This window comes from Taudactylus pleione, unplaced genomic scaffold (genome assembly GCF_031769625.1).
Source record: "Taudactylus pleione unplaced genomic scaffold, aTauple2 ptg000408l, whole genome shotgun sequence".
NCBI classification, from domain to species: Eukaryota; Metazoa; Chordata; class Amphibia; order Anura; family Myobatrachidae; genus Taudactylus; species Taudactylus pleione.
Window position 1 is genome coordinate 9216042 of NW_028284810.1, and position 26223 is coordinate 9242264.

Genomic DNA, 26223 nt, shown 5'->3' on the forward strand with positions numbered 1-26223 from the left:
GCGGCCTTACTACAGTCAGCAAACTGTCCAGAGCTCTGTCATCAGCCTGCAGATGAATCACAGCAAAGCCACTTACAATTATAGCCTGACCTTTGCCTGTGGCCCCGCTGCATTCACGGCATTTACAACCTCGGCCCTGAAGGCCGCATCCTTGCCACCAAAGCCGCACTTCGAGCCTCAAGGCCACATACCACCATCAAGGTCACATCTCGGCCCTCAAGGCCACACCTCAGCCCACAAGGCCACAAACTACCATCAAGCTTGCACACCGGCCCCTAGGCTGCATCTAGTCATCAAAGCCGCATGTTGGCCCTCAATGCCGCACCTTGCCATCTAGGTCGCATATCCGAATTCAGGTCACTCCTCTGCAGCCTCTTCTGCTCATCAACTATCATATGACCTGTATCTACCTGAGTCAACATCAGCCGCATGACCTCTCACGATCAGTGAGCTTGCCGTGTAATTTTCAACTGTTCCGAGTTTTAGACCATGTGGCAACCTAAGTACCGGTGAGCGTTTCCAGCTCTAAGGGAACAGTGGAGGTGTCACGACCAGGGTTTTGTGGTGTGGAGGTTGCGGTCCTTGCCAGTGGGGGCGCTGTGGCACGGTCCTTCCAGTGAGGGAGCTGGCGCGTGGAGACTGGCATTGGGTGTGTACGGGGGTCTGGCAAGGGTAAGTCCAGCGCCGTCTCAGAATCACAGGTACATGGGAGCGGCCATCTTGCCTCACGTCATGTGACATAGTGGGCCTATCCTGATGCGTCGGGTGATCTCTCCAGCCACTCACGCTTTGCTGCTGGGTACTTAAGGGGGTTTAGAGCTCCCTGTAGTTGCAAGTGCAACGTGTTTCACAGCGTCTGCTATGAGAGAGTTCCTGCGCTCCTGAACCTTTAGTCTTGTGCACCGGTGACTGCCCTAACTCCTTGTTGGCCGCTGGTTTCCTGCATAGCTGCACCACTCTGCCTTGCCTTGCTCTCTGTTGGAGATCAGCCCTGCACCTTCTACCAGACCCACTCCTGCCTGAACCTGTCTCCTCAGTTAACCCATTCCTGTGCAGCCATTATCACAGCATTTCTGGATTTCCCTTCAGCCATTATCACAACATTACTGGATTTCCGTATCAGTCACTGTTCAGCCTACCTGGATATTCACTTCACTTCCACAGCCTAATTGGACTCACCTGATTCCTCTCTGTCACTGATCTGGACATTTGTTTACTCCCATCCACCTCAGTCTCCTTCAGTCACATATTACTCTGTCATTACTGGACTTTAGTTATATTATTGTTCACGTCTACCAACATTCACATTAAACAAACTGCCTTTCAGTTTAAATCTGTTCTGGTGTCTATTCCTGTTACCACCCCGGGTCCACAACAAACACAGGTCCTAACAGGGGGGTCTATTATTGGCAGAAGACCTCACCAGTGTGACTCTAGAGGTTTTACACAGCGGCTCTCTGGTGATCTTATTTGGCGGTCACTGATTATGGTGATGAACTGCAGCGGCATCTGATTGACTGAGTACGTCTTGATCCATCCAATTGATAATGTTACTACTAATAGTGTGGCTGCTGCAATCTATTTTCATATTTATTTTCTTTTTGGAATCAGTTCACGACATGAAAGCAGATTACAATTTGTTTTTTAAAGATGCAATGAATGTTTGTATTTAATTGAAGTTAATTAGTAATTTAATGCAAGTAATATTTGTATTTAATTGTATTTGACATGATAAGTACAACTTAGTATTTATTAAAAATACTGGGCCTGATTCAGCTTAGGACGGAATTGCAAAGCTGCACGCAGGCAACTTTGCAAATCCGTCCTTGCAATTATGTTAATGCAGCAGGAGGCGTCATCTGCATGCATTAATTTTCCGAGCTGTGTCCAAGGATGCAGCATCAGATAATCTGTGTTCACATCAACCGGCTGAGTGACCTGTGATGAAGATCCTGGCCTCTCCCCCTCCCAATGGCAGAGACACGTGCACTGCTGAATAAGGCCCACTGTCCACAATGTTATGTATGTAATTCATCATTAAAGTACTTTACAGTGCACAAATTGGGTTCTTTAACTTTAGCAGTTGCTACTAAAGTGGTCATACATTAGAAGGTTTTTGGTCCAACCAGCCTACTGGTCCCCCAAAATATAACCAGCACTGGTACTGAAAGACAGGCAATGCTGGGACCTGTAGTTTGCCAAACACAGTTTGCATTTTAACTATTTAATTACCCCTTACCCACAGCCCTGGGGTGCGGGGATGAGCCCTGGTGTGAGGGGTGTTGTGAAATTGCTTTACAGCCCAGAGTAGGACAAGTATGCACAAAGCATTACACCTCCATGATCACTTGCAGTAACGCTCACTTCATAGCAGTCATAGTGAAGGGACTATATATAATAATGTGTACATAGCAGCATGTTTTATGGTTATAAATAGCCTTACCAGAAATTGTAGACCTACCCCTTTATAGTAAACAGCTGTACATTTCCTTGTTCCCTGCTGAGGCTCATCAGCTGTGTCCTCTCCTTGTTGACAATATGTTAAATGTTGCACACCCATCTTTCTTTCTCTTTGGTATTGATTATGACAAAGTTGTATCAAGTCTTTTCTCATCCACATGTTTTATTGGGTGCATGTTCTTCAGCAGCTGTCATGCTATGTAAACTATAAATGCTATAATGAGAGGTGAGCACTACACACTTGAAATGATATGCAGAAGTTGAATGTACAGTAGTATTATTTATTAGGTGAATAGAGGGCACAATGCCTCTTGCACTGACATATGTAATACCATGATGTAAAGCCAATCTAGGGAGGGTGTCAGGGGGGGGGGCAGATGGGGGAAGGGGGGGTGGGTATTGATCAACTCAGTCCTGGGTAGAAGGGATTGATCGGTGATCACAGTGTTCCTCCGCAAGTGCGGTGAGTGCGGGGTGGGTAGAGCAATGTCTTTGTACACAGTGGTAGTTAATAAAAGTCTTGCGAGAGCACAGTGATCCGGAAGTCTCGCAGGACGCCAGTGAGGACCGCACATCCCAGCCGACACGTGTAATCCAGCGTGCTGACAACCAGACGGAACCAGAAGTACCGTGAAGAGGACGGACAGAAGAAGGAGAAGAAATCATCACTCACCTGGAGGTGAACTACCAAGGACACTGAGGGTAAGTATGTGTACCTGGGGGCCGTCCCACCAGATACATACTAAACACACCCAGCGTACAGAGACATTGAGACCGGTTGAATAATCCCACCAACCGATGTCACAGACTTTTATTAACTACCACTGTGTACAAAGACATTGCTCTACCCACCCCGCACTCACCACACTTGTGGAGGAACACTGTGATCACCGATCAGTCCCTTCTACCCAGGACTGAGTTGATCAATACCCACCCCTCCTTCCCCCATCTGCCCCCCCCCCCTGACACCCTCCCTAGATTGGCTTAACATTGCGGTATTACATATATGTCAGTGCAAGAGGCATTGTGCCCTCTATTCACCTAATAAATAATACTACTGTACATTCATCTTCTGCATATCATTTCAAGTGTGTAGCGCTCACCTCTCATTATAGCATTTATACTCCAAAATTGGGCAGGGTACCCATTTAGAGGTCAGCAGCAAGCACCACATCAAGAGACACCTTTGTATAGGTAGCGCAGGTCTCCCACCCTCTTTTCTATAATACGCTATGTAAACTGCTGGAAGTAAATAATGTAGTGTTGCAAGCTGGAGAACAGACATTACTAGCAATGCACGCTGGAGAACAGACATTACTTGCAATGGATATTAAAGGCTATTATTATATTTTGTTTATAGGGCACCACAAGTTGTCTGCAGCGCCAAACATACGTCAACAGTAGAACATTAAATTACAATACAGTAACCAAAATAGCACAGAGCACAAGTAACAATTAGCAACACAATTCTCCATACACAATACAGCTGAGAAGCTGTCATTGAAGTGCTAGAGAAGAGTGCTGTGAGGGAGAAGGACCCTGCTCCTAGGAGCTTACAATCTAGGGGAGACAAATGGATGACATGAGGCATGAGTGTGTAGATGGGGACCTGAGTGCAGGAAGTAGGCAAGGTAAAGATGGCTGAGGCATGAGGGAGAGTGACCTGGTGACACGATTCTGTGGTGGAAGGGTATGCTTTGATGAACAGGTGGGTTTTCAGTGCACATTTGGAGCTCTGCAAGGTCAGGGAGAGCCTGAACGAGCGAGGGAGCTCATTCCAGTGAAAGGGGGCTGCACGGGCAAAATTGGAGGACTGAGAGGAGATGAGCGACTGGAAGAAGGATTGCTTGGCGAGGGAGAAGGCGGAGCTGTAGGAAGAGAGGACAAACTTGAAGTGAATGATGTTCGCCAGAGAGCAAGATTTCTTCCAGAGGCGCTTGGCGGTGCGAGAGCATTTTTGGAGAAACTGGGTCAGATTGGAGTGCCAGGGTTGGGGTTGGAACGACGGTGGGGGACAGAGGAGATGGGGACAATGGAGTCAAGTGCAGAAATGAGGGTGATGTTGTAGAAGGAGGCTGTCTGGTTGAAGCAGGCCATGGTTGATAGAGGAGAGTGTCAAGTGATGAGGATAGGACAGCAGGGTCGAGAATCTCAAGATTGCGACTGATAACGGTGGCTTCGGGTGAGGGGAGGAGTTGAGTGAGTGTAGGAGAGTAGATGGTGATCAGAGAGGGTGAAGGGAGAACACAAAGATGGGTGAAGACAAGGTCAAGGGAGTGGCCGAGACAGAGGGTGGCGGCGGGGGTCCATTGAGAAAGTCTAAAGGAGGAGGAGAGGGCAAGAAGATTGGTGGATGCAGGATTCGTGATGTCAATAGGGATGTTAAAGTCACCTATGATTATAGAGGGGAGGCCAGCAGAGAGGAAGTGGGGAAGCCAGGTAGCAAAGTTGTCAAGGAATTGGGTTGGGGAGCCTGGGGGACGGTAGATGACTGCAACACTGAGATGAATGGGGTAGGAGAGACGGATAGAGTGGACTTCAAAGGTGGAGAAAGAAAGGGAGGGCTCAGGTGTGAAAGGTGCAGTTGTGGGATAAGAGGATGGCCACTCCACAGCCTTGGCGGTTTTCAGTTCTGATAGAATGGGTAAAGGAGAGGCCCCCAAAGGAGAGGGCAGCAGGGGAGGCGGTGTCAGAGGAGGAGAGACAGGTTTTCGGGGACTTAGAGAGTGGGAAATAAAGAGGTCGTGGATAGTGGGCAGTTTATTGCAGACTGATCTGGTATTTCAGAGGGCACAGGAGGGATGGGAGGGTATGTATGGGGATATGTGGATGAGATTGGCTGGGTTGTGGGTGAGAGGGGTGGGTTAAATGTAAGGTGTGAGCTGGTGGAGATGGTTGGTATGGGGCGGGATAGGAAGGCGAGAGCGAAGGATGACAAGTGTGCAAAAACTCGGAAGTACTTTTCACCTAAAAGATGCAGCTTGCAAATTTACCAAGAATTGAGATGGCAATCTCGGGTGAGATGCCTGCAAACTCTCTGGCAAATTGGAGTTTTAAACACTCACCTCCAGAGCTGCGAGTTTGGCTGAAACATACACAAATCATTGTGATTTGTGTATGTTTCTGCCTGTAAATTGTTTAAATTGGGTATATTTATAAAAAAAAATGACATAGGGTCCTCCCCTAAAGCCTAACCAGCCCAGGACTTGCCAGCCAGTCCTGGTACCTAAAATGACGAGGAACAAAATGAGTAGGGTTCCACCATAATTTAGAAACCAGCACCAGGCTGCAGGGCCAGTCTTGAATTTAATTTCTAGGGGGAAAAAAATTGCGTAGGGGTCCCCTTATAATTAAAACCAGCACCGGACCCAAAACGGCCAGGCTGTAATGCCACAGCTCGTAGACCCTATTACCGGGGCTCCGTGGCCAAAGCATTATCAGCCCAAGCCGGTCAGGCCAAGCCGAGGATCTCAGGGGAAGTGGGGACCCCTCAAGAAGGGGTCTTTCCCCCCCTTCCCCCGAAACCCCAGGCCTGGTCTGAAGCCCAGGGCTCTTCCCCGCACCCCTGGAGCGCTGGGTACGGGGGTAATAAAGTGTAAAATCAAATCAAACTATTGTATTTTACAGTGGAACTACAGGTGCCAGCATGCCTGCCCTTTGGCACTTGTGGAACTACAAGTGCCAGCAGGCGGCCGACACCCGTACCCCCATTGTAAAATAAGTAGTTAAAAAAAAGACAAAACACACACACCGTGCTTAAAGTGACCACTGATTTACTCGCGCCATCTGTCCGGTCTGCTTCGGGTAACTCGTTTTATTTGTTTTACGAAGACCCTGGATGCTACGGAGAGCAGCGCCAGGATCTAGGTGAGCATAGATTCTTTTTTGCAGGGCCAGGCACACGGATTCTACTGGAGAAGGGGACAGACACATCTGGAAGCAGGTAAGTATGTGTGAATGGGTAGATGTATGAAATAAAATTTTACTAGGCACAGAGGCCCTGAGTCAGAGCCGGACGCTCTGACAGAGCGCTCGCTCTGAATCAGGGCCGGCCTTCTTGTTTTTTAGAGCGGCCTCCTGGCCGCTCGCATAGCTGTGGGTGACCTCCCACAGCTATAGTTAGCGGCCAGGAAGATGGTCGCGATGGTCAAGACCATCGCGACCATCGGGCTTGCGACAAGACCCTTGTGGTAGGGTCTCGTTGCCGCAAGCCCCAGAGAGATTTCGGCTCTAACAGAGCCTAAATCTCTCCCACTGGCATCACTCGTGATGTCAGTGGGGCCGCCCCCAAATGGAGGCGCTCACATGGGAACGCCTCTGTTTGGTCAGCCACTCCCCCGGCCCGCCCACCAAAGGGGGCGTGCTGTCACTCAACATCGACAGCATGCCCCCTTTGGTACGAGACCCGGAGCGACGGTTTGCCCGTCGCTATCCGGGTCTCGCACATGCGCACGACGAGCCGTCTCCGTCGTGCGCATGCGCACTGGGCCACCATCGACCCGCTCGCGAGCGGGTCTGAATCAGGCCCAGTGTGTGTGTTGTTTTTTTTTTTTTACACATTTCTTTACAGGTGAACTACAGGTACCAACCGGCCCTTAATGCCCCCCATGCTGCTACTTGTGGTTCTCCAAGTACCAGCATGCGGGGGAGGCTTGCTGGGACCTGTAGTTCCACTGTAAAGACAATGTTGTTAACTCTATTTTTGACACACTACATACACTATCAACCCGCCACCCACCACCCTAGGGTAGCGGGGACAGCCCCGGGCTGCCAGCCTAGGCTGTGATAGCCAGTGATCCCTGGCCTGGGCTGATTAGCGGTCAGGACTGATGCTGCGTCTGGGGGACCTGGTGAGAGGGCTCCCCTGGCTGTCGCATCATCCCCCGCTAGAAAGGGTCCGGAGCTGGTTTTAATTGTAGGGGGACCCTATACAATTTTTTACCCCCTATAATTAAAACCAGGACTGGCCTTGCAGGCTGGTGTTGGTACCTAAATTACGGTGGAACCCTACTCGTTTTGTTCCCCGTAATTTTAGGTACCAGGACTGGCTGCCAAGTCCAGGGCTGGATAAGCTTTAGGGAGGGGATCCTATGTAATTTTTTTTTTATAACATTTAACCCGTTTTTTACAGGTGTTAACACACAAGCAGCCAGCACATATCTCACTGATATGTGCAGGCTGCTAGTTCGGGAGAGATTTGCAGAGAGAAAACACTGCAATCTCGGGTATGTAATCTCATCTTCACTTGCAACTCGGGGGAGATATCTCGATCTGCTTCACCAGCGGCCAAATCAGCTAAACTCACTTCTTAGTAAATTTGCGAGATGAAAAACTGGAAAATCACCCGAGATTCGGAGATGCAAATCGAGAGTAAAAAAAATAATAAACTCGACCATTCTCGATTCTTAGTAACTTTACCCCTCAGAATCTGAAATTTCAAATGCAAGTAGCTGAGCTGAGGAGAAAAGTTTAGCAGTGTCCAAACCAGGGAGATCAGTGTAGAGTATGCAGGTTATGCAGACTGCAGGTCTATATAATTAGTCTAGACCAGTGGTTCTAAACCTGGGGTACAACAAGTACCCCTAGAGGTACTTGCTGTGACAATCAGGGGTTTCTTGAATGGCTGGCATCCAGGTGATAATTAGACACATAGGGAAAGCAGTGTCCTAGTGATCTCTACCCCCATGCATCACAGTAGGACACTGATAAAATTAAAAAGTCTGTTCCTGTATTTCTGTAAAAGAAGAATATGTGCTCCATAGATGTATTGTAAGTTTAAGGTACCCAGGTGGAAAATGATTGAGAACCACTGGTTGACACAATCATGTTTACAAATTTTCCACCTAAAGTATTTTTAAGTGCTTTCAATTTTATAACCCCAAAACATACTAATATATAATGTGCTCTTGTATTCAGTTATAATATGTGATATTTCTAGTACTTTATAATAATGTTATTTTCATAACTACCCATAAAAGAAAATGAAACCACTTTGAAATAACACAGTGCAGACCAAAGTACCAAAGCTTCAGCTGGTGTAATATTCCTTTCCTGTTAGCCACAGTACCCCAGCTGCATTTACAAGTGACAGTTGTGTTTATAAGTAGTTCTTTGCATTCCAGAGCTAAGACAAATGGCAGATGTGGACTATACAGTACACTTGTGCTTCTTCCTTTCTAATTTCCAAAGTGGTGCCGTAAATTGGACACACGCTGTGATATCAGTAGCAGTAACTGACAATTGGTCCACATTTGTGGATTGTGGTCTCAAAATGAGCCATTTAAAGGCATATCCAATTTGCAGCAAGATTTTGCCCGCAAAAAATTATGCATTTCTCTCATTTCGAATTACCGTGCGTATGCGTGCTCCCGATACCCGCAGTATCCATATAAACAAAATAATTGTGGGGGGTTTTTTTCCGCTCGGCCTGCAGCCTATGTGCGAGGTGCAGGAGCACTTAAAAGTAGTGTAGTGTGTGCAGGGTTAGGGATAGTGTAGTGTGTGCGACAGTGTGCCTGGGAAGCGGGTGCAGGGTTAGTGGGGTAGTGTGTGCGGGGGGCAGGGTTAGGGATAGTGTAGTGTGTGCGGGGAGCAGGTGCAGGGTGTGCGGCAGGGTTAGGGGTAGTATGTGCGGGGGGCAGGGTTAGGTATAGTGTAGTGTGTGCAGGGTGAGCGGCAGTATGCCTGGGAAGCGAGTGCAGGGTTAGGGGTAGTGTAGGATGAGCGGGTGCAGGGTTAGGGGTAGTGTAGGATGAGCGGGTGCAGGGTTAGGGATACTGGGGTATGCAGAGTTAGAGGTGGTGGGATGCAGGGTTAGTAGTACCTGTCCTGTGCTGGTCCATGGAAGCTGTCTGCGATGCTGGAGAAGAGACAGAGGAGGAGGACAGAGCTGCAGAAGGTGAGTTTTTAAGGACTAATTAAGCTAATTGGAAACTTCCAATTGCTTAATTAGTCATCAGTGGGGTGGTCAAAGGGGTCCAGAGCAGGTGCCGACAATATTTCCTTAAAATGTGGATTTTAGGAAAAATTTTACCTGCTCCGGAGGCGTTCAAAAAAACAAAACCTTGAGCGTTCAAAAAAAAAAAAAATCAAAACTCTGCACCCAATTGAATATCAAATATCTCGCACCTGCGGAAAAAACCCTGCAGGTGCGAATTATTTGGTGAAGTCACAGCTAATTGAATATGCCCCATAATGTGATTGAAGCCTTTTTAATAGGGAATGTTGGAAAATATGGTCAGATTTGATAATGACCGTTATCGCCTTGTTTGTGCTGCCTTCCTCTGATTACACTAGCAGGTTACAATAACATCGGAAGTTTCTCAGCACATGATCTCTTCCATGTTAGCTATATAATGTCAATTAAAAAGATTAAAGCATTTTGGAATTGGTTGTAGTGGTATAAACTAGAGATGAGCAGTTTCAGATCTAAGAGATCTGAACCCACCCGAATTTTGTAGATCCAAGCCGGCTCGGAGTTTCCCACCTGACTCTCTCAAATCGAGGCAAAACCATAGAGACGAAATCTCGCGGCTCGCAAGCTTTCGTCTCTATATATAAGGGACGTGGCGGGCGCCATTTCACTCCGGCTGTGGAGACTGAACAGGGAGGGTGGGTAGTGTAGGGCTGGGGAGAGGTGCTGTGCTGTCTGCTGTGTCCTGGGCTGGTGCTGATCCATTCTGGGCTGGTGCTGTGCTGTCTGCTGTGTCCATCTGGACTGTTGCTGATCCATCTGGGCTGGTGCTGTGCTGTCTGCCGTGTCCATCTGGGCTGGTGCTGATCCATCTGGGCTGGTGCTGTGCTGTCTGGTGCTGTGCAGGCTGCTGTGTCCTGGGCTGGTGCTGATCCATCCTGAGCTGGTGCTGTGCTGTCTGCTGTGTCCATCTGGGCTGGTGCTGCTGCTGTGCTGTCTGCTGCGTCCATCTGGACCCCAAAAAAAAAAATATTTATTGTCAATTTATTTTCTGTGTGTGTGTGCGTGTTAGACTTAGCCGCACAATATACAGTAAGTTGCTACCTAGTGCTGCTCGACTCCAGTCGTCATCAATCGGCACTCCGGGCCCAAGTTCTAGAGCTGGGGAAAAAAAAAATTTTTTTGTCTTATAATTGTCTGTGCGTGTTATTCTTAGCCGCACAAGATCTAGCAAGTCGGCAACGCAACCGAGGGCTGCCCGACTCCAGTCGTCATCAATCTGTGCTCTGGGCCCAAGTTCTGGAGCTGAAATTTTTCTTTTTTCTCTAATAATTGTCTGTGTGCGCACGACTGCAGGTGTGAATTTTGTTACCGCACCTTGGCTACACTATTGGTGCTTGTGACACTGCTTCAAGACCGCAGAAAATATTGGAGGGCTGTAACATGACAGGAGAGCAAGGCCAAGAACCACATGTTGTAGCTGCTGCCAGCAGTGCAAGGCCGTCAACTTCCTCGTCCTCTATGAAGGCCCATGCCCCAGTTCTTAAGTCATGCCATCAATATGGTAAAGTTACTTTTACTGAAGTTAAGAAAAAAAATTGAAAGGAAATTTGCCTTTAGATAAACAAAAAATTGGCAATATGCCATTCACTACACGAAGTGGCAAGGAAAGGATAAGGCCTTGGCCTTTCTTTAGGAAGACTGCTGGTTCTGATTCTGATAGCCCTTCGGAAAAAACAACTGTGTGCCCTGAGAAATTGAAATTACAAATCGCACCCGTGTGTGCACGGTTGCCATGTGTGAGCCAGACCTAAATACTAGTGTACTGGAAGATCCTCCAAGTTCCAACATTTGTGTGCCCTCTGTAAATGTGGGGAAGGGCAGTCAACATCTTGCAGACTTGGTCATCGAGGATGCTTCTGTGGAATTGCACATGGAGGAGGAGGATATTTTGGTAGTTGAAGGTGCTAAGGATGATGAGGATGTTGATGATGAAGATGTTGGTGATGACGATATTGATGCCGAGTATTTCCTTTGTGTAAGTAAGAGGCAACAGCTGTTGCCCATGGATTGAAAAAGCCAAAGCCCATTGTTGACATGCCTGGACAAAAGACCAAAAAATCCACTTCTCAGGTGTGGAATTATTTCCACCCCGATCCGGACAACAGTTGTCAAGCCATATGTGACCGTTGCCAAGCAAGATTGAGTAGAGGGAGGGACCTAAACCACCCGTAAACCTCCTCCTTGTTACGTCACTTGGAGCGCATTCATCAAATATCAAAGTGTATGTTGCCAAGTTCCAAAACTCAAAACGTAACAAGTCCAGTGTCACCTACCTGCTCCCTCTCTGTGAGATCCAAGCACCTTCGATCTCCAACACCAACACCTGCATCATCATCAACATCCTCATTCGTCATCAGGAGTAGTCCTGCTGCATCCAATGTTGGTATTCGAAGCATGATTGACTCCTCTCCTATCCGTGATTCCTCAGAAGGATCCTTGATTACTACGCCTGTTGCTGTGAGTGGATATTCATCCCAGAAGGGGACCAGGAGGAAGACTACTTGTAGCGTATCCTCCAAAAAACAATTAACTGTTAATCGTTTTCAAGGACAAACAAGTATGACAGCAATCATCCATTTGCACAGCAGATTACTGACGCCATAACAGCTATGCTGGTAAAGATGTGCGTCCAGTATCCGCCATTACTGCAGTGGGTTTTCAACAGTTATTTAAGGTCTTGTGTCCTCGCTACCAGATCCCTTCTAGATTCCACTCTGCTAGAACAGCAATTCCAAGTCTGTACAAGGACATTAAAAAAAACCTTATTAATGTCCTCAGAAATACCGTTGTACCCACTGTACACTTGTCCATTGAAATGTGGACAGTCCACTGGGTAGGTGTATTGCCTACAACAGCAGCAGCGACATCTACCAAAAGACAGCTGATGCAGAGGTAGGCTACTCTTTGTATAACTGGTTTCACTAAGAGGCATACCGCTGAGAACCTCTTAGGAAAACTCAGGGAAATCATTGCTAAATGGCTTACCCCACTGGAACTCTCCTCGGGATGTGTGATTTCGGACAATGCCACCAATATTTTGAGAGCATTACATGTGGCCCTTGATTCACATTCCAAGAGTCATCAATCTATTTAAATCTGAAATATATATTTTGGCGACCATTCTGGATCCTAGGTTTAAGTCCTACCTTGTGAGTTTTTTTCCAACAGACCCAAATCTAAAACTGCAAAGAGCTGTTGGTAAAAAAAATTGTCAGTTGCAGCCGCATGTGAAACGCCATCATCTCCTCCTGCAGCTACCAGGAAAAAACTAAATTTTCTTACAGAATGCCTGCTGGTCATGCAGATCGTTCACCAAAAAATTACATCTGGTCGGGCCTGAGAGAACTGCCTACTAGTGACATGTCTTCTACCGTGACTAAGTGTGATACGGTCTCCATTCACAGAATGGTGGAGGACTATTTCAGAGATAACATCATAATAGGCATGTCAGACAGTCCCTTTCAGTACTGGCAGGAAAAAGAGGCAATTTGGAGTCCCATACACAAACTGGCTTCGCATTACTTAAGTTGCCCACCCTCCAGTGTGTACTCCGAAAGAGTTTTCAGTGCAGCTGGCAACCTTGTCAGTGATCGGCATAGGTGGTTACTTCCTCAAAATGTGGAAAAGATGATGTTCATTAAAATTAATGACAAATTCCACGAGGAAGACCTCTACCAACAATTGCATCAAAAAATTGCAGAGGCGACTATGGTGGATTCCAGCAGGGACTAATTAATATTGTATGAAGGAGAGGATGTACACACTGATGGGGATGACGAGGACGACGACAACTTGTAATGTAAAGCCAGTTTGTGTATGGGATCATTTTAATTTCCATGTCCAATGCACATTGGCAGCTTGTTTTATGGGGTCCAAACAAACCAATCATTTCAGCCACAATTGGCAGTCCTTGTCGCTGAAATGATTGGTTTGTTAAACTGTCCTGTTTCGTATACAACATAAGGGTGGGAGGGCCCAAGGACTATTCCATCTTGCACCTTTTTCCTTTCCATTATGTGCTGGTTGGGGCATTGCTGCCTAACATTTTTAAATTAATGTTATGGTTGGTTTAGGAACCAATGATTTATTTTTAAATTAATTTAGTATCAATTTTACAGCCAGGGGCTGTACCAATGAATTTCTTTTTATTAATTATTCAGCCAGGGGCTGCTCCCAATGAATTGTTTTTTGATTAATTTATTATCAATTTACAAGCCAGGGGCTGCACCCAATGAATTGTTTTTTAATTTATCAGTTTTACAGCCAGGGGCTGCACCCAATGAATTGTTTTTAATTAATGTATTATCAATTTAAAAGCTAGGGGCTGCACCAATGAATTTGTTTTTTTAGTTATTCAGCCAGGGGCTGCACCCAATGATTTTTTTTTTAATTCATTTATCAATTTTACAGCCAGGGGCTGCATCAACTATCAATTCTTCCATCCTCAAGGGTGTCCCAACCATCATCTTTGCACAGTCCTTAACTCTATTAATAATTATATCAATCAGTTTTGAACCAGCAAGCTGGATGCAACCTTTTGGCCCTTCAACTAGATGAAAAAAATCAATATTGTGAGCTGTGAGGTGGTCAAAATTGACTGGAAACTAGTGGAAATAAATGTTATTGAGGTTATTAATACTGTAGGAACAAAAAAATGCCCATTTTATGTGATTTTAGCTGGGTTTTTTTATATTTTTTTAAGAAAAAATCAAGATCCAAAACACGAAAACAAAACACGTAGGTGAGGTTTTGGCAAAACCAATCCAGATCCAAAACCAAAAAACGGGGGTCGGCGCACATCTCTAGTATAAACCTTTGGTGAATGCAAACTTGCATTATGGAACATTCAATTCTTTGTGTTATTTTTTTTTCCAGCAAACACCCTGAAGCTCTGGCTCACTGCTATGAAGTGATACTTGCGGACACGGTTTGCAAACTATATTTTGATTTAGAGTTCTATAAACCAACAAATCCAGGAGCAGATGGCAGAAAAATGGTTGCTTTTGTGATTGAGGTGAGGCTTAGCGGAAAAGGAACAGCAGCATTTCCATATGATCCAATGAGGCATTGTAGTTCCCGCATGTATTGTATGACCTCCTTTTACTATTGCGGGAAGTCTTAATACAAATTTAGATTTATTAGGTTAATAATATGATTTAGCTTTTGGCTTTAATGCACCTCTGGCATTATTCATTTCATGAAATTCTATCTGTGTATAATGTATGTACTCACCACCTTAGTTGTGGTCTTGTGGAGTCATAGCCTGCACAAATTGATCATTTGACAGCTCTGCTGTCAGTGTGAATGGCCCAGCAGCCATTCACACTGACAGCAGAGCTTGGGGGCAGCCCGGCATGTCCGTAAGTGCCGGGCACGCCCCCAAGAGTGATGAAAAGGGTATGCGTCTTAAAGACACTCCCCCTTTTTCTTGGCCACGACCCTTTTCGGGCGCGTGCACAGATGTGCCCTTTCTCTAGGTCCGGCGCCGGACCTAGAGTGAACACTAAATAGTAAATATGCGTACCAGAAAAGTACTTGAATAACAGCATATAATCATGGGACCCTGATCACTCCTCCAGTATCCCTTGGTAACACCAAAAATTTCACATAGGTAGGTTTTGAGTTTCAAACCAAGCAAAAATAACCCATAATCAGTGGTGATTTTCAAAAGTGATATTATAACTTTTTATATATTATGGTGATATTATAACATGACACGGGGGATATGGAATACAGGAACACATAAAAAGAATTAAACAAATTAAATAAAAAAAGTGCTTATCTGCAAGGGAGGCTGGTACAGTTGTCCGAACGCGTTTTGTCCTGTTGGACTTCCAGAGGAAGGAGGTAGCAATGCTAACTTCTACTCCATCCATGGCAATCCTTTTTATCACAACAGGTTATCTGCAATTTCAACAGATCTTAGCGGCACTAAAGATCTTTTATGTATGGTTTAATGTGGAACACCATGCAATAGCAAAACAGTTTAAAGGAAATGTCCACGTAACAAAATAAAATACAATTTACAGTATCCCTCCCATTCCTTTAATTAGTAAACTTAATGTCTTGCACATATAATACAATAGGGGTATATATACTAAAGTGAGAGTTTTTAGAAGTAGAAATGTTGCACATAGCAACCAATCAGATTCTACTTAACATTTAAATAGCACTTTCTAGAAGATAATAGCTAGAATCTGATTGGTTGCTATGGGCAACACCTCCATTTTTCTCACTTTAGTAAATATACCCCTAGGTCTCTACTATGATGCTGAAGGAAAGGATCCAATAAATGGAATTTCCAAGGCATGTCATATTCTGTTTTTCATAGTGACATCCACAGTATACGAACACATTGGCTGTGTGGTATGCATATGGTCCTCTTATTGTTTCATAAGCCCAACTTTACCAGTAACCTGATTCATTATTGAGTAGTCGTGTTGTTTTTATCCAACAGATAGTTATGAATATTAAAGAGAATCTGGTTAAAAACAGGAACCAGTGCAAGCCTGATTTGGATTCTAATTACCCAAAATAATATACTTCCAGTGCAGAGGTTTAATTTTTCCTCACCCATCATTCTCTAATATATTTATTTAAACACTAAGTTATTTTACAACTTACAGCTAATATCATGTTCCTCCCACTAGACCCTGCAGCCCTGTTAACCCATTGGCACTAATAAGTTTATCTGAGTTTTCTGGGACATATACTGCTCACAGACTCTATAATATCTTGCTTAATCAATGTTCTCTGTGAAGTTCAGTCTGTTATCTATATGCAAACACATAAACTCTGACCTTATTTTATAGCCTCCCATGATAAGGATCTACTCCAGTAAAATTAGCTTATAGACAAGTCGTAAAGCAAGTTTAGGGTTCAAGTTCAGAACATGGGGCACACTACCATCGGTGCCGTCGGCTTTCAGGTTCTCTGCCTACTGCTATCATCACCACTGGCTATTTGAATTACCTTCGGAGCATGTCTGTAGTCTGGGTCCTCTACATGTCTCTTTTCCTTCCGTGGTGGGGGGACTGGGGACTGTCTGGAAGTCTCAATTCGGCTCATCAGCAGTATGTGTGAATGGAGCCTCCCGGACAGTCCCTGGTGGCACCTACCGCCGCTGGAGAAGAGACATGCAGCGGACACGGATTACAGATATGCTCAGATGGGAATGCAAACAGCTGGCGACGCCGTTGGTAGTAATCTGATTGTAGTATGCAGAGGACCTGGAAGCCGGCATCGTTGATGGCAGTGTGCCCCATGTTGTGAACTTGAACCTAAGTTTAGATTTTATGTGGATAGCGGGAGTACTGTTGTGACAGAGTCTGCTAGTGTTAGGATCAAGCTGACAGTTACAGTCTTTGAATACAGCATTGTGCCACGGATCAGTTTGATTACTTCCTGGGTACCCAACAATTAAACATAGCATTTACTATGGAACTACCACTTTGTGTTGTGTTGGAAACCCTGTGATAACACAGGTGTAGAAAAGAGGTGTTGTTAAGGCACAGAAGGACCAACCCACTTATCCTACGCAGCTCAGCGTCAATATTCACAATTGATAGTAACAGTATGAAAAATAAGAAAATAAAAAAGTTCACACAAAAATGATCCTTGTGTCCCCACCTCAGCAATACCTTGTTATTGATTCCTAGGTGACACTATTACATGTGAATATGTGAATTTCACAGAGGATAATGTGGTCTTAAGTCTGCAAAGCCTGGCCACATCACTCCTTAATTTCACCCTAAAGATGGATACACACGGGCTAATCCTGTTGCCAGGTACTCTGGCCGTGATTCTGAGTCGGACCCAGTTGCAGTAGCGGCTGCGTCTTTTTGCATCTTATTGAGATGCCCTTCAACTCTAGTGCGATTTTGCCGATGTGTATATAAAGAGGCACTATAGGTGGACAGTGCAGCTGCATATGGCAAGTGCAGAATGTCCGACTCACCATGGCCGCCGGTATCAGTGGAACTGCGTTTTTAGACGTAGTTGCTGATACTAACATGGCTACGTCTTGGCGAGGTAAAGAATTGGGCACCTGTGTCCGTTTCAGAAACACCCACTCTCTGTCTTATCACTTCTGACAACTTTGGGTCCTATAAGTGCCAGAAAGATGTGTGCAAATTAATTATAACAATTGTCTTGTTGTTGGTTTTTTTCTGTTTTGTTTATAGCTTATTAAGAAAATATACTGTACATACATACATTATTTATTATGCTTCTGAGTCCTATCTCCAGCCCTGAGCTTGGGGCTCAGTGCAGCCTCTTCCCCTTTTGCTCGCGCACTGTTTTTCCATCGGCCGTCGTGGCTACTGCAGGATGTGTTCCAGCATGATACACACAAGTACATATTCCCTTTAATGCTAACAACTAAATTTGTAAATGTGTAAAAAAAAAAAAAAAAAATGGAGAAAGACTTTGGAGATGCGTTACTAATATCAAAGTAACTGGGAAAAGGTTTTTTTTTTTTTTTTTTAAATGTAGACAACTATGCCCTGAATCCTAGTCCCCCCCCCCAGCATTTTGTTTTCTATCCCACATTTAAGAATCATACGTCTAACATCCTTTTATCTCAATGCTTTTACACTTTTACGGTGCTTCAAAAGTGATAGCTGATTATTAATTACCTTATTGTATTGTCTGTAGCAGCCCTGTTCCCTCGTCCTCAGGTTCCCACACCAGGTCTGGTTTGCTGGAGTCATGTACAAGGAATTAACCTAGCAATCAACTTAGGCTATTTTTTCCTTGGAGCCTGGCAGTGTACGTGCCCAGTTTCTAGCACAGGCGCTCTGATATACTGTATAAACAGTATGCTATTGTGCCAAGCGCTCAACATTTACACAGCCATTTCAGGGATATACAGAGGGTAAATATCTGGTTGCCAGGTTCACAAATATACAGGTTTGCATTTGTCACTAATTAGATTGGATCAGTAATCTAGTCTCCTTTTAGCCCAGAGGGGTTCTCAAAGTACGATGTGTTGCAGGCTAATTACTGTGCAGTTATGCTACTGTGACTTACAAAGATTTAACATATTTTTATTTCTCTTTCAGTTTTTCAGTAGAAAGCTTGAGGAATGTTTTGGAGTTAAGTCTTCTGCAGAGTGTGTATTAAACCTGGACTCCAGCACTGAAGAAAAGTTTAGTCGTCATTTAATATTTGTATTGCCCAATGCAGCCTTTAAGGATAACATCCATGTTGGTAAGTGCTACATGTATACAACTTTCTGCAGGTCCGATTACAGTGATTAATAATATAGTGATTAATAATGTGCGCTTCAAATTTGCTGGCAGTGACAGGCCAAGCCTTTTTTTCTACTTCAGAGTCCACAGGGTTGACCTTGGGGTATAGCTGGATCTGGATCCACGGGCACCACGCAGTTAAAGCTTTAGCTCCCAGGATGCACTGGGTCCCTCCTCCTCTATTCCCCGCCCCCGAGCCACAGGCACCTCAGTTTTAGTTGGTGCCAGGCCGGAGTCGGGTCAACATTAGCGCAGGGGGGCTGATTAGCAGTATTATTTTATTTTTACAACTCTTCAGAGCGGCAGCGTCGTACTGTCTATTGGACGTCCAAGCTGCCGCTCCTACACCCCGTGGCGCTGCAACGCCAGTACAGATCAGGGGATCGCGGCGGGACTCCAGAGTCTGTACTAGCAGGGCTTTGGGGGAATCCCATGACTGCTCCTGGAGCGCCGGGGATCAGTTAAGACGGTGACCCGTGGGTATATGCAGCCTTCTTCCTCCGGTCTCTGGGGACAGACCGGAGGTGCTAGCGGTGGCTGCGGGCTCCCCCTCTCCGAGGGCATACCCCACGGGACCACTAGACCACCAAAGAGTAATTTGCCGGCAGCGGGAACCGGCATCCCGGGGGTTAAATGCTAGCCAAGGGAGGCAGCCTTCCCTCACTAGTGGCTCCTCCCCTCAGCTCAGCGCGTGCCTTTCCGCTCGGGTCTGGCGACGCTGAGCTGCTTCCTCCTTCGGCCACTCCTCCTCTGAGGTCTCCGGCGGCCATCTTCCCTGGCACATCGCTGATCTCTCAGGCAGCGTGCGGACCGGTGCCCCTGTGTACCTCACCCCTGCTAGGACAGTGTACACAGCACTGTAGCCCTCTCAGACACTGAATCTGGGCAGGTTGAATTTAGTGAAAAGGTGCAGTGAGTATTAACTTTCTGCATTGTATGTGACTTTTGCTAGTGCTGACTGTCTGTGCTTTATTTCTGCTTACTATCAGTCTATGCCTATCCCTTTCCTTCTCCTACGGCCCTGGCAGGTGTGTGGGGGAAGGGCTTTTCTCGGATCTCACTTACATAAATTCATGTATTTGTGAGGTCGGTCACATACAGTTGCGTGGTACACTGTGGACCTGTGTGTTGCATGCTTGTGGGTGCGCCAGGAGTGAACCACTGGACTTCCCAATTGGGTTGATATATATCTGTATATATATATTATCATGTCTGACGAGGAAGTTGAGCGCTCCGCGGCTCTCACTCTGTTCTCCTGCAGACGCTGCGTCGCAGGGGTAAATAAGGAGCATTTATCACAGGATGAGCTGTGTTCGAGGTGCCATCAGTTACCTGGTCCCTCTAACCCCGCGACTATGGGACCCTCCTTGGGCAGTATTTTCTCAGGTGCTGGCCTCCATCGCGGATCGCCTCGCGGTCCCAGCTACTCTCCCCCATATGGGGTTACCCCAACCAGCCATCCTCCCCTCCCAGGTTATGCCGCATTGTTGTATTCTCCACCTGGGCCTCAGACTGTTAGTCCCTATACGGGATTACCAGTGTATATACAGTCTCCTCCGGTGAATCAAGAGTCTGTCATTCCCTTTCAGGGACACTCCCAGGCGGAACAACCACCTTGGGTGGATGTGTTCTCTAGTTCAGTCCAGAGTTTGGTGGCTTCTTCTTCAGCTTTTCAATCTATGCTCAGAAGTGACAAGCCTCAGAAGGCGTCTAAACGCCCGGTATGTCATCCCAGTCTGTACAGATGTCAGACTCGAATGCATCCTCGGATGATGGGGATTCCCCTGTCCGTGAAGTAGAGACTAAGGGCCTGATTCAGAGCCGGACGCTCTGACCAGAGCGCTCGCTCTGAATCAGGGTCCTCCTACCTAAAAATGGAGCGGCCTCCTGACCATCGCGACCATCGGGCTTGCGACGAGACCCTGCGGTAGGGTCTTGCTGCCGCAAGCCCAGGAGTGCTTTGGCTCTATCAGTGGGGTGGCAGGACCCAGATGGTAGGCGTTCCCATGGGAACGCCTCCGTCTGGGCAGCAACGCCCCCGGCACGCCCACCAAAGGGGCCCACTCACCATCGACAGCACGCCCCCTTTGGTGCAAGACCCATAGCGACAGCTTGGCTATCGCTATGCGGGTCTCGCACATGCGCACGACGGAGCTCCCTCCGTTGTGCGCATGCGCATTAGGGCACCATTGGCTCGCTAGCGAGCGCTCAGCGCTCGCGAGCTGGTCTGAATTAGGCCCTAAGGCCCTCATTCAGAGGCGGTCGCAAGAAGCGACCGCTCGCTCTGAATGAGGGCGGCCGCTTACCTTTTCAAGTATGGCCTCCTGGTCGCTAGCTAAGCTGTGGGTTACCACCCACAGCTTTAGCGACCGACCAGGTTGATGGTCAAGATCATCGCGACCATCGGGGCTTGCGACGAGACCCTAAGGTTGGGTCTCGGCAACCGCAAGCCCCAGGGAGCTTCCTGCTCTGATCGAGCAGGAAGCTCCTCACTGACATCACTGCTGATGTCAGTGCGGCCGCCCACAAAACGGCAATCGTTCCGTCAGGAACGCCTCCGTTTGTGTAGCCACCCCCCACGCCTACAAAACGGGGCGAGCTGTCGATCAACATCGACAGCCGCCCCTTTTGTAGTGAGCTCCGGGGCTTGCGCACACGCAGTGCGGCTGCTGCGCTTGCGCAGGGTCTTAATATCGACCCGGTTGCGAGCGCTCAGCGCTTGCGACCGGGTCTGAATGAGGGCCTAAATCTTCTATTAATGTGCCAACTTTGGTTAGGGCGGTTCGATCCATTCTTGATATTGAGGATGACGCTCCAGCCCCTAAATCCAAATACCCAAATTTCAAACAGGCAAAAGTGACTTTGGCTGTTTTTCCTCTGTCTGACCAGCAGAATGACCACATGGCGGAGGCCTGGCAGTCGCCTAGTAAGAGGTTCCAGCCACAGAAACGTTTAGCGTCTAGTTATCAGTTTCCCGCGGGTCATTGCAAAAAGTGGGAAACTCCACCTGCGGTGGATTCCCATGTTACTTGCTTAATCAAGAGTGCTACCTTGCCTATGCCTCCATTTAATTCTTCAAGGATCCCACGGACAGGAAAGTGGAGACTTGCTTGAAGTCAGTCTATTCTCTTTCAGGGGCTGTGGCACATCCGTCCATGGCCATCTCCTGGGTAGCTAAAGCTATTGAAAGCTGGGCCAATGTACTAGAAGATACCATTCCTGAGGAGGCTCCTGAAGTTCAGAGAGCTTTAGTGGGACAGATGAGAGATGCCGCTTCATATATTGGTGAGGCGGCTTTGGATGCCAGTCTTCTGACTTCCAGAGTCTTGGCCGCAGCGGTGTCTGCTCGCCGTTCTTTGTGGTTACGCTCTTGGAGGGCGGATGCGGACTCCAAGAAGGGCCTGGAGGCATTACCCTTTAATGGGGAGATATTGTTTGGCCCAGACCTGGACAAAATTATAGATACCCTGGCAAAGTTTAAGTCAGCTTTTCTACCATTGGCAGCTGCACCTTCTAAGGTTAGGACCTCTGCATTTCGGTTCTTTCGTTCTCAGGGAAAGTCCTAGGGGCAGTCCTTCCCGAGGCAGTCGGCAACCAAGGCCGCCCCTAAACCTAAGAAGCAAGCATGGAGTGCTAGATGCCCTACTTCCAAGCCGGAGGATAAACTTTCTGCCTGATGGGACGGGCCTCCCTCTGGGGGGATTCCAGAGTGGGAGGCTGACTTTTTCAATTCGCCCAGTGGTGGTACAACACCACCACGGATGCTTGGGTTCGAGAAGTTGTCTCTCAGGGGTATGCCCTCTCCTTTCGTCACAGACCTCCCCAACAGTTCCTCTGCACGAGTCCTTCTCAGGACAAGACCAAGGCCTTGCAGATTCAGGGAGCCATAGAGTCCCTACTGAAAGCAGGGGTCATTGTTCCCGTTCCACTTCCTCAATGCAGGACGGGTTACTACTCCACTCTGTTTCTGGTGCAGAAACCCAATGGGTCTCATAGGCCTATCCTCATTTTAAAGTCGCTGAACAAGTTCCCCAGAGTACCCAAATTCAGGAAACTTTGTGGTCCATCATTCTGGCTATGGAACCTCGGGATTACATGGTCTCATCCAGGACACCTACCTCCATGTACCTATAGCACCTTCACACCAACGGTATCTGAGGTTTGCTATACGACAACACCACTACCAGTTTCAGGCTCTGCCCTTTGGCCTCTCCACGGCTCCAAGGGTATTCACCAAAATTAAGGCGGTCATGGCTGCCCATCTACGGAGCCAGGGTATACGGCTTCTGCCATATCTGGACGACCTATTGCTGGCAAGCTCTCCGGAGGTATTTCTACAACAGCTACACCTGACGATCGCTTGTCTACAAGCGCACGGGTGGCTGATAAATTGGAAAAAGTTCTCCCTGATCCCATCACAACGGATGGTTCATTTGGGAGCCCTGCTGGATTCTCATCAGCAAAGGATCTTTCTGACTCCAGAAAAGATTTCCTACTTACAACTGCGGGTGCGCAGTTGCCTAAAGAGTTGCCGAGTATCTGTTCACTCGGCAATGAGGGTTCTAGGGTCCATGATGTCGACATTCAACATGGTGGAGTTTGCCCAATTCCATTCCAGGCCCCTGCAGGGGCTGATTCTATCCAAATGGAATGGGTTACCACACCGCATCAGGACTCAGATGCTGGTGTTATCTCCAGAGGTGCGTCTGTCTCTGTCTTGGTGGCTTCAGACATCCCATCTCACCGGGGGTTGCCCCTTTGGGATCTCGGACTGGGTTCTTCTCACAACAGATTCCAGTCTCCAGGGTTGGGGTGCAGTGATGGGTCCACTTTCACTTCAGGGACGTTGGACAGCGGAAGAAGCAATTCTCCCGATCAACATTCTGGAACTTCGGGCAGTGTACAGGGCCTTCCAGTTATCAGGTTACGCTCTTCAAGGAAAAGCAGTACAGGTTCAGTCCGAAAAACGCCACCACGGTGGCGTACATCAACCATCAAGGAGGCACTCGCAGTCGAGCAGCAATGACTGAGGTGTCACGCATCCTTTCTTGGGCAGAGTGCCATCTTCCAGTCATCTCGACAGTCTTCATTCCAGGAGTCCTCAATTGGGAGGCGGACTTCCTCAGCCGTCACGACGTGCATCCCGGGAAATGGTTGCTTCACCCAGAGGTGTTTCAACTACTAATGGACAAGTGGGGACTGCCGGATGTGGATCTCATGGCCTCCTGTCACAAACACAAGATGCCTGTGTACGGGTCCAAGACAAGAGATGCCGATGCAAGCCTGGTGGACGCGCTGTCGGTGTAATGGACCTTCCAGTTGGCGGATCTGATCCCTCCGATATACCTACTACTTCGGGTCCTTCGGAAATTCAAACAGGGCGGCGTCACGCTTCTGCTGGTGGTTACAAGCTTGGCCCAGACGTCCTTGGTACTCATCTCTGCTGAGTCTCTCCATCGAGGCTCCGTTCCTTCTGCCTCAACGTCCGGACCTGTTGTCTCAGGGTCCTTGCCTTCACCCGGATCTGGGTCATCTGTCTTTGATGGCGTGGCTCTTGAGACATCCATCTTAAGGTCCCGGGGTTTCTCTAGCTCAGTCATCAGCACGATGCTACGGGCGCACAAGCCTGACTCCGCCAGGATTTACCACAGGTGTGGCATACCTATTTTCAGTGGTGTGAGACGAGAAACTACGATCCTCAAGTGTTTTGTGTTTCTAGGATTTTGGCGTTCCTTCAGTCTGGTTTGGACCTCGGCTTACACCTAGCTTCTTTGAAAGTTCATGTGTCTGCACGATCTGTGTGGTTCCAGCGCAGGATTGCTCCACTACCAGATATTCGCACCTTTTTCCAGGGTGTTCTCAGGATTCAGCCTCCCTTTGTTCCCCCGGTGGCTCCGTGGGATATGGCTGTGGTGCTTTTGACCCTTCAGGGTCCTCCATTCGAACCACTAGAGTCGGTGGAACTCAAGTGGTTGTCTCTTAAGACTGTTTGTTTGTTTTTCTCTTGGCAATTGCTACAGCCAGGAGGGTGTCGGAATTGTAGGCGCTTTTCTAATCTTTCACCAGGACAGGGCGGTGCTTCGCAGTCGTCTGGGTTTTCTTCCTAAGGTGGTTTCTAAATTCCACATTAATCAGTAAATTGTTGTGCCGGCTTTTCAGTCACCTGACCTTTCGGCTGGTGAGACCTCCTTGGATGTGGTCCGGGCTCTTCAAGTTTATGTGGACCGGACTAGTTCCATTAGTAAGTCGGATTCCTTGTTTGTCCTCCTGCCAACAAACAAACTTTGGCTAAATGGCTTTGTTTGGTTATTTCTGAGGCTTATACACGGGAGGGCTTGCCCGTTCCAGCCTCTGTTAAGGCTCATTCTACTTGCTCTGTGGGTCCCTCGTGGGCTGCTAGCCGTGGCGTCTCGGCTGTTCAGCTGCGTAAGGCGGCCACGTGGTCTTCCATCCAGACCATTCTAAGGGTTTATGCCTTTGACACCTTCGCCTCTCAGGATGCTTCCTTTGGGCGCCGGATTCTCCTTTCAGCTCAGGAGCGTCCCCGCCCTTAATTGGACTGCTTTGGGACATCCCCAGGTCAACCCTGTGGACCTCCTATGGACCCTGAAGTAGAAAACAAGAGATATGGTAAGAACTTACCTTTGTTATCTCTGTTTCTGCAAAGTCCATAGGGTCCACAGGGCACCCGCCCTGACGCACCTGGCTTCATATGGGCTGTGTGGCTGGTCACCGGTTTTCCGTCTCCCTTTCTGTGAGTATGGTTCTTGTGTGTTCCAGTCTTCCTTCTCTCTGTTTTTCCTCCTCCAGCCTTGGCTACTTACAAACTGAGGTGCCTGTGGCTCGGGGGTGAGGTATAGAGGAGGATGGACCCAGTGCATCCTGGGAGCTAAAGCTTTAACTGCGTGGTGCCCGTGGATCCAGATCCAGCTATACCCCAAGGTCAACCCTGTGGATCCTATGGACTTCGTAGAAACAGAGATAACAAAGGTAAGTTCTTACCATATCTCTTGTTTTTTTTTTTTTCTTTAGTTGCATCCAAAGATTAGTTGGTAAAACTACAGCTAGTGTTTCCTGTACTTATCTCCTTGCTTCCTGGCTCTTTCCTAGTTGTTATCAACTGCTGTTATATTAACTGATAGCAGCTCTGTACACAGATAACTAATTTCCAGTCCTGCACCTAAAGCTGGGTACACACTGGCCAACATATTGGCCGATCAATTGAATGGCCGATATATTGTGTTCACGTCGCTTAATGTGTACAGGCGATATGTCTGTGAACGTCGTCGTTCACAGACATATCGCGTCGGCTGTGCAGCACAGCCGATTGCATATATATGGACAAACCAGGACAAGGTACTGAAGATTGGATTTTTGATATACAGTTCAGACAAACAAATCTAGTAGCCGGCATATAATGTGAAAGAGTCTGGGAGGAGATGAATACGAAGTAGAACAAATAAGAAGTAAATCCCAAACTTTAGTTTTATCCTTTCATAATAATGTACGTGCACCAGGGATTTGCCGGCAGTCCTA

The 26223-nt window shown here is 47.3% G+C and overlaps 1 protein-coding gene across 5 annotated transcripts in view; it reads left to right on the forward strand.

The window, feature by feature from the left end:
• Nucleotides 1–26223, forward strand: part of PRIMPOL (primase and DNA directed polymerase) — an 82548-nt gene that overhangs the window by 29839 nt on the left and 26486 nt on the right. For all 5 annotated transcript variants that reach the window (XM_088446991.1, XM_088446992.1, XM_088446990.1 and 2 more), the window contains 2 exons: nt 14312–14450; nt 18499–18646. In XM_088446991.1, the coding sequence (XP_088303117.1) occupies nt 14312–14450; nt 18499–18646 (287 nt within the window). The remainder of the gene's footprint in view (nt 1–14311; nt 14451–18498; nt 18647–26223) is intronic.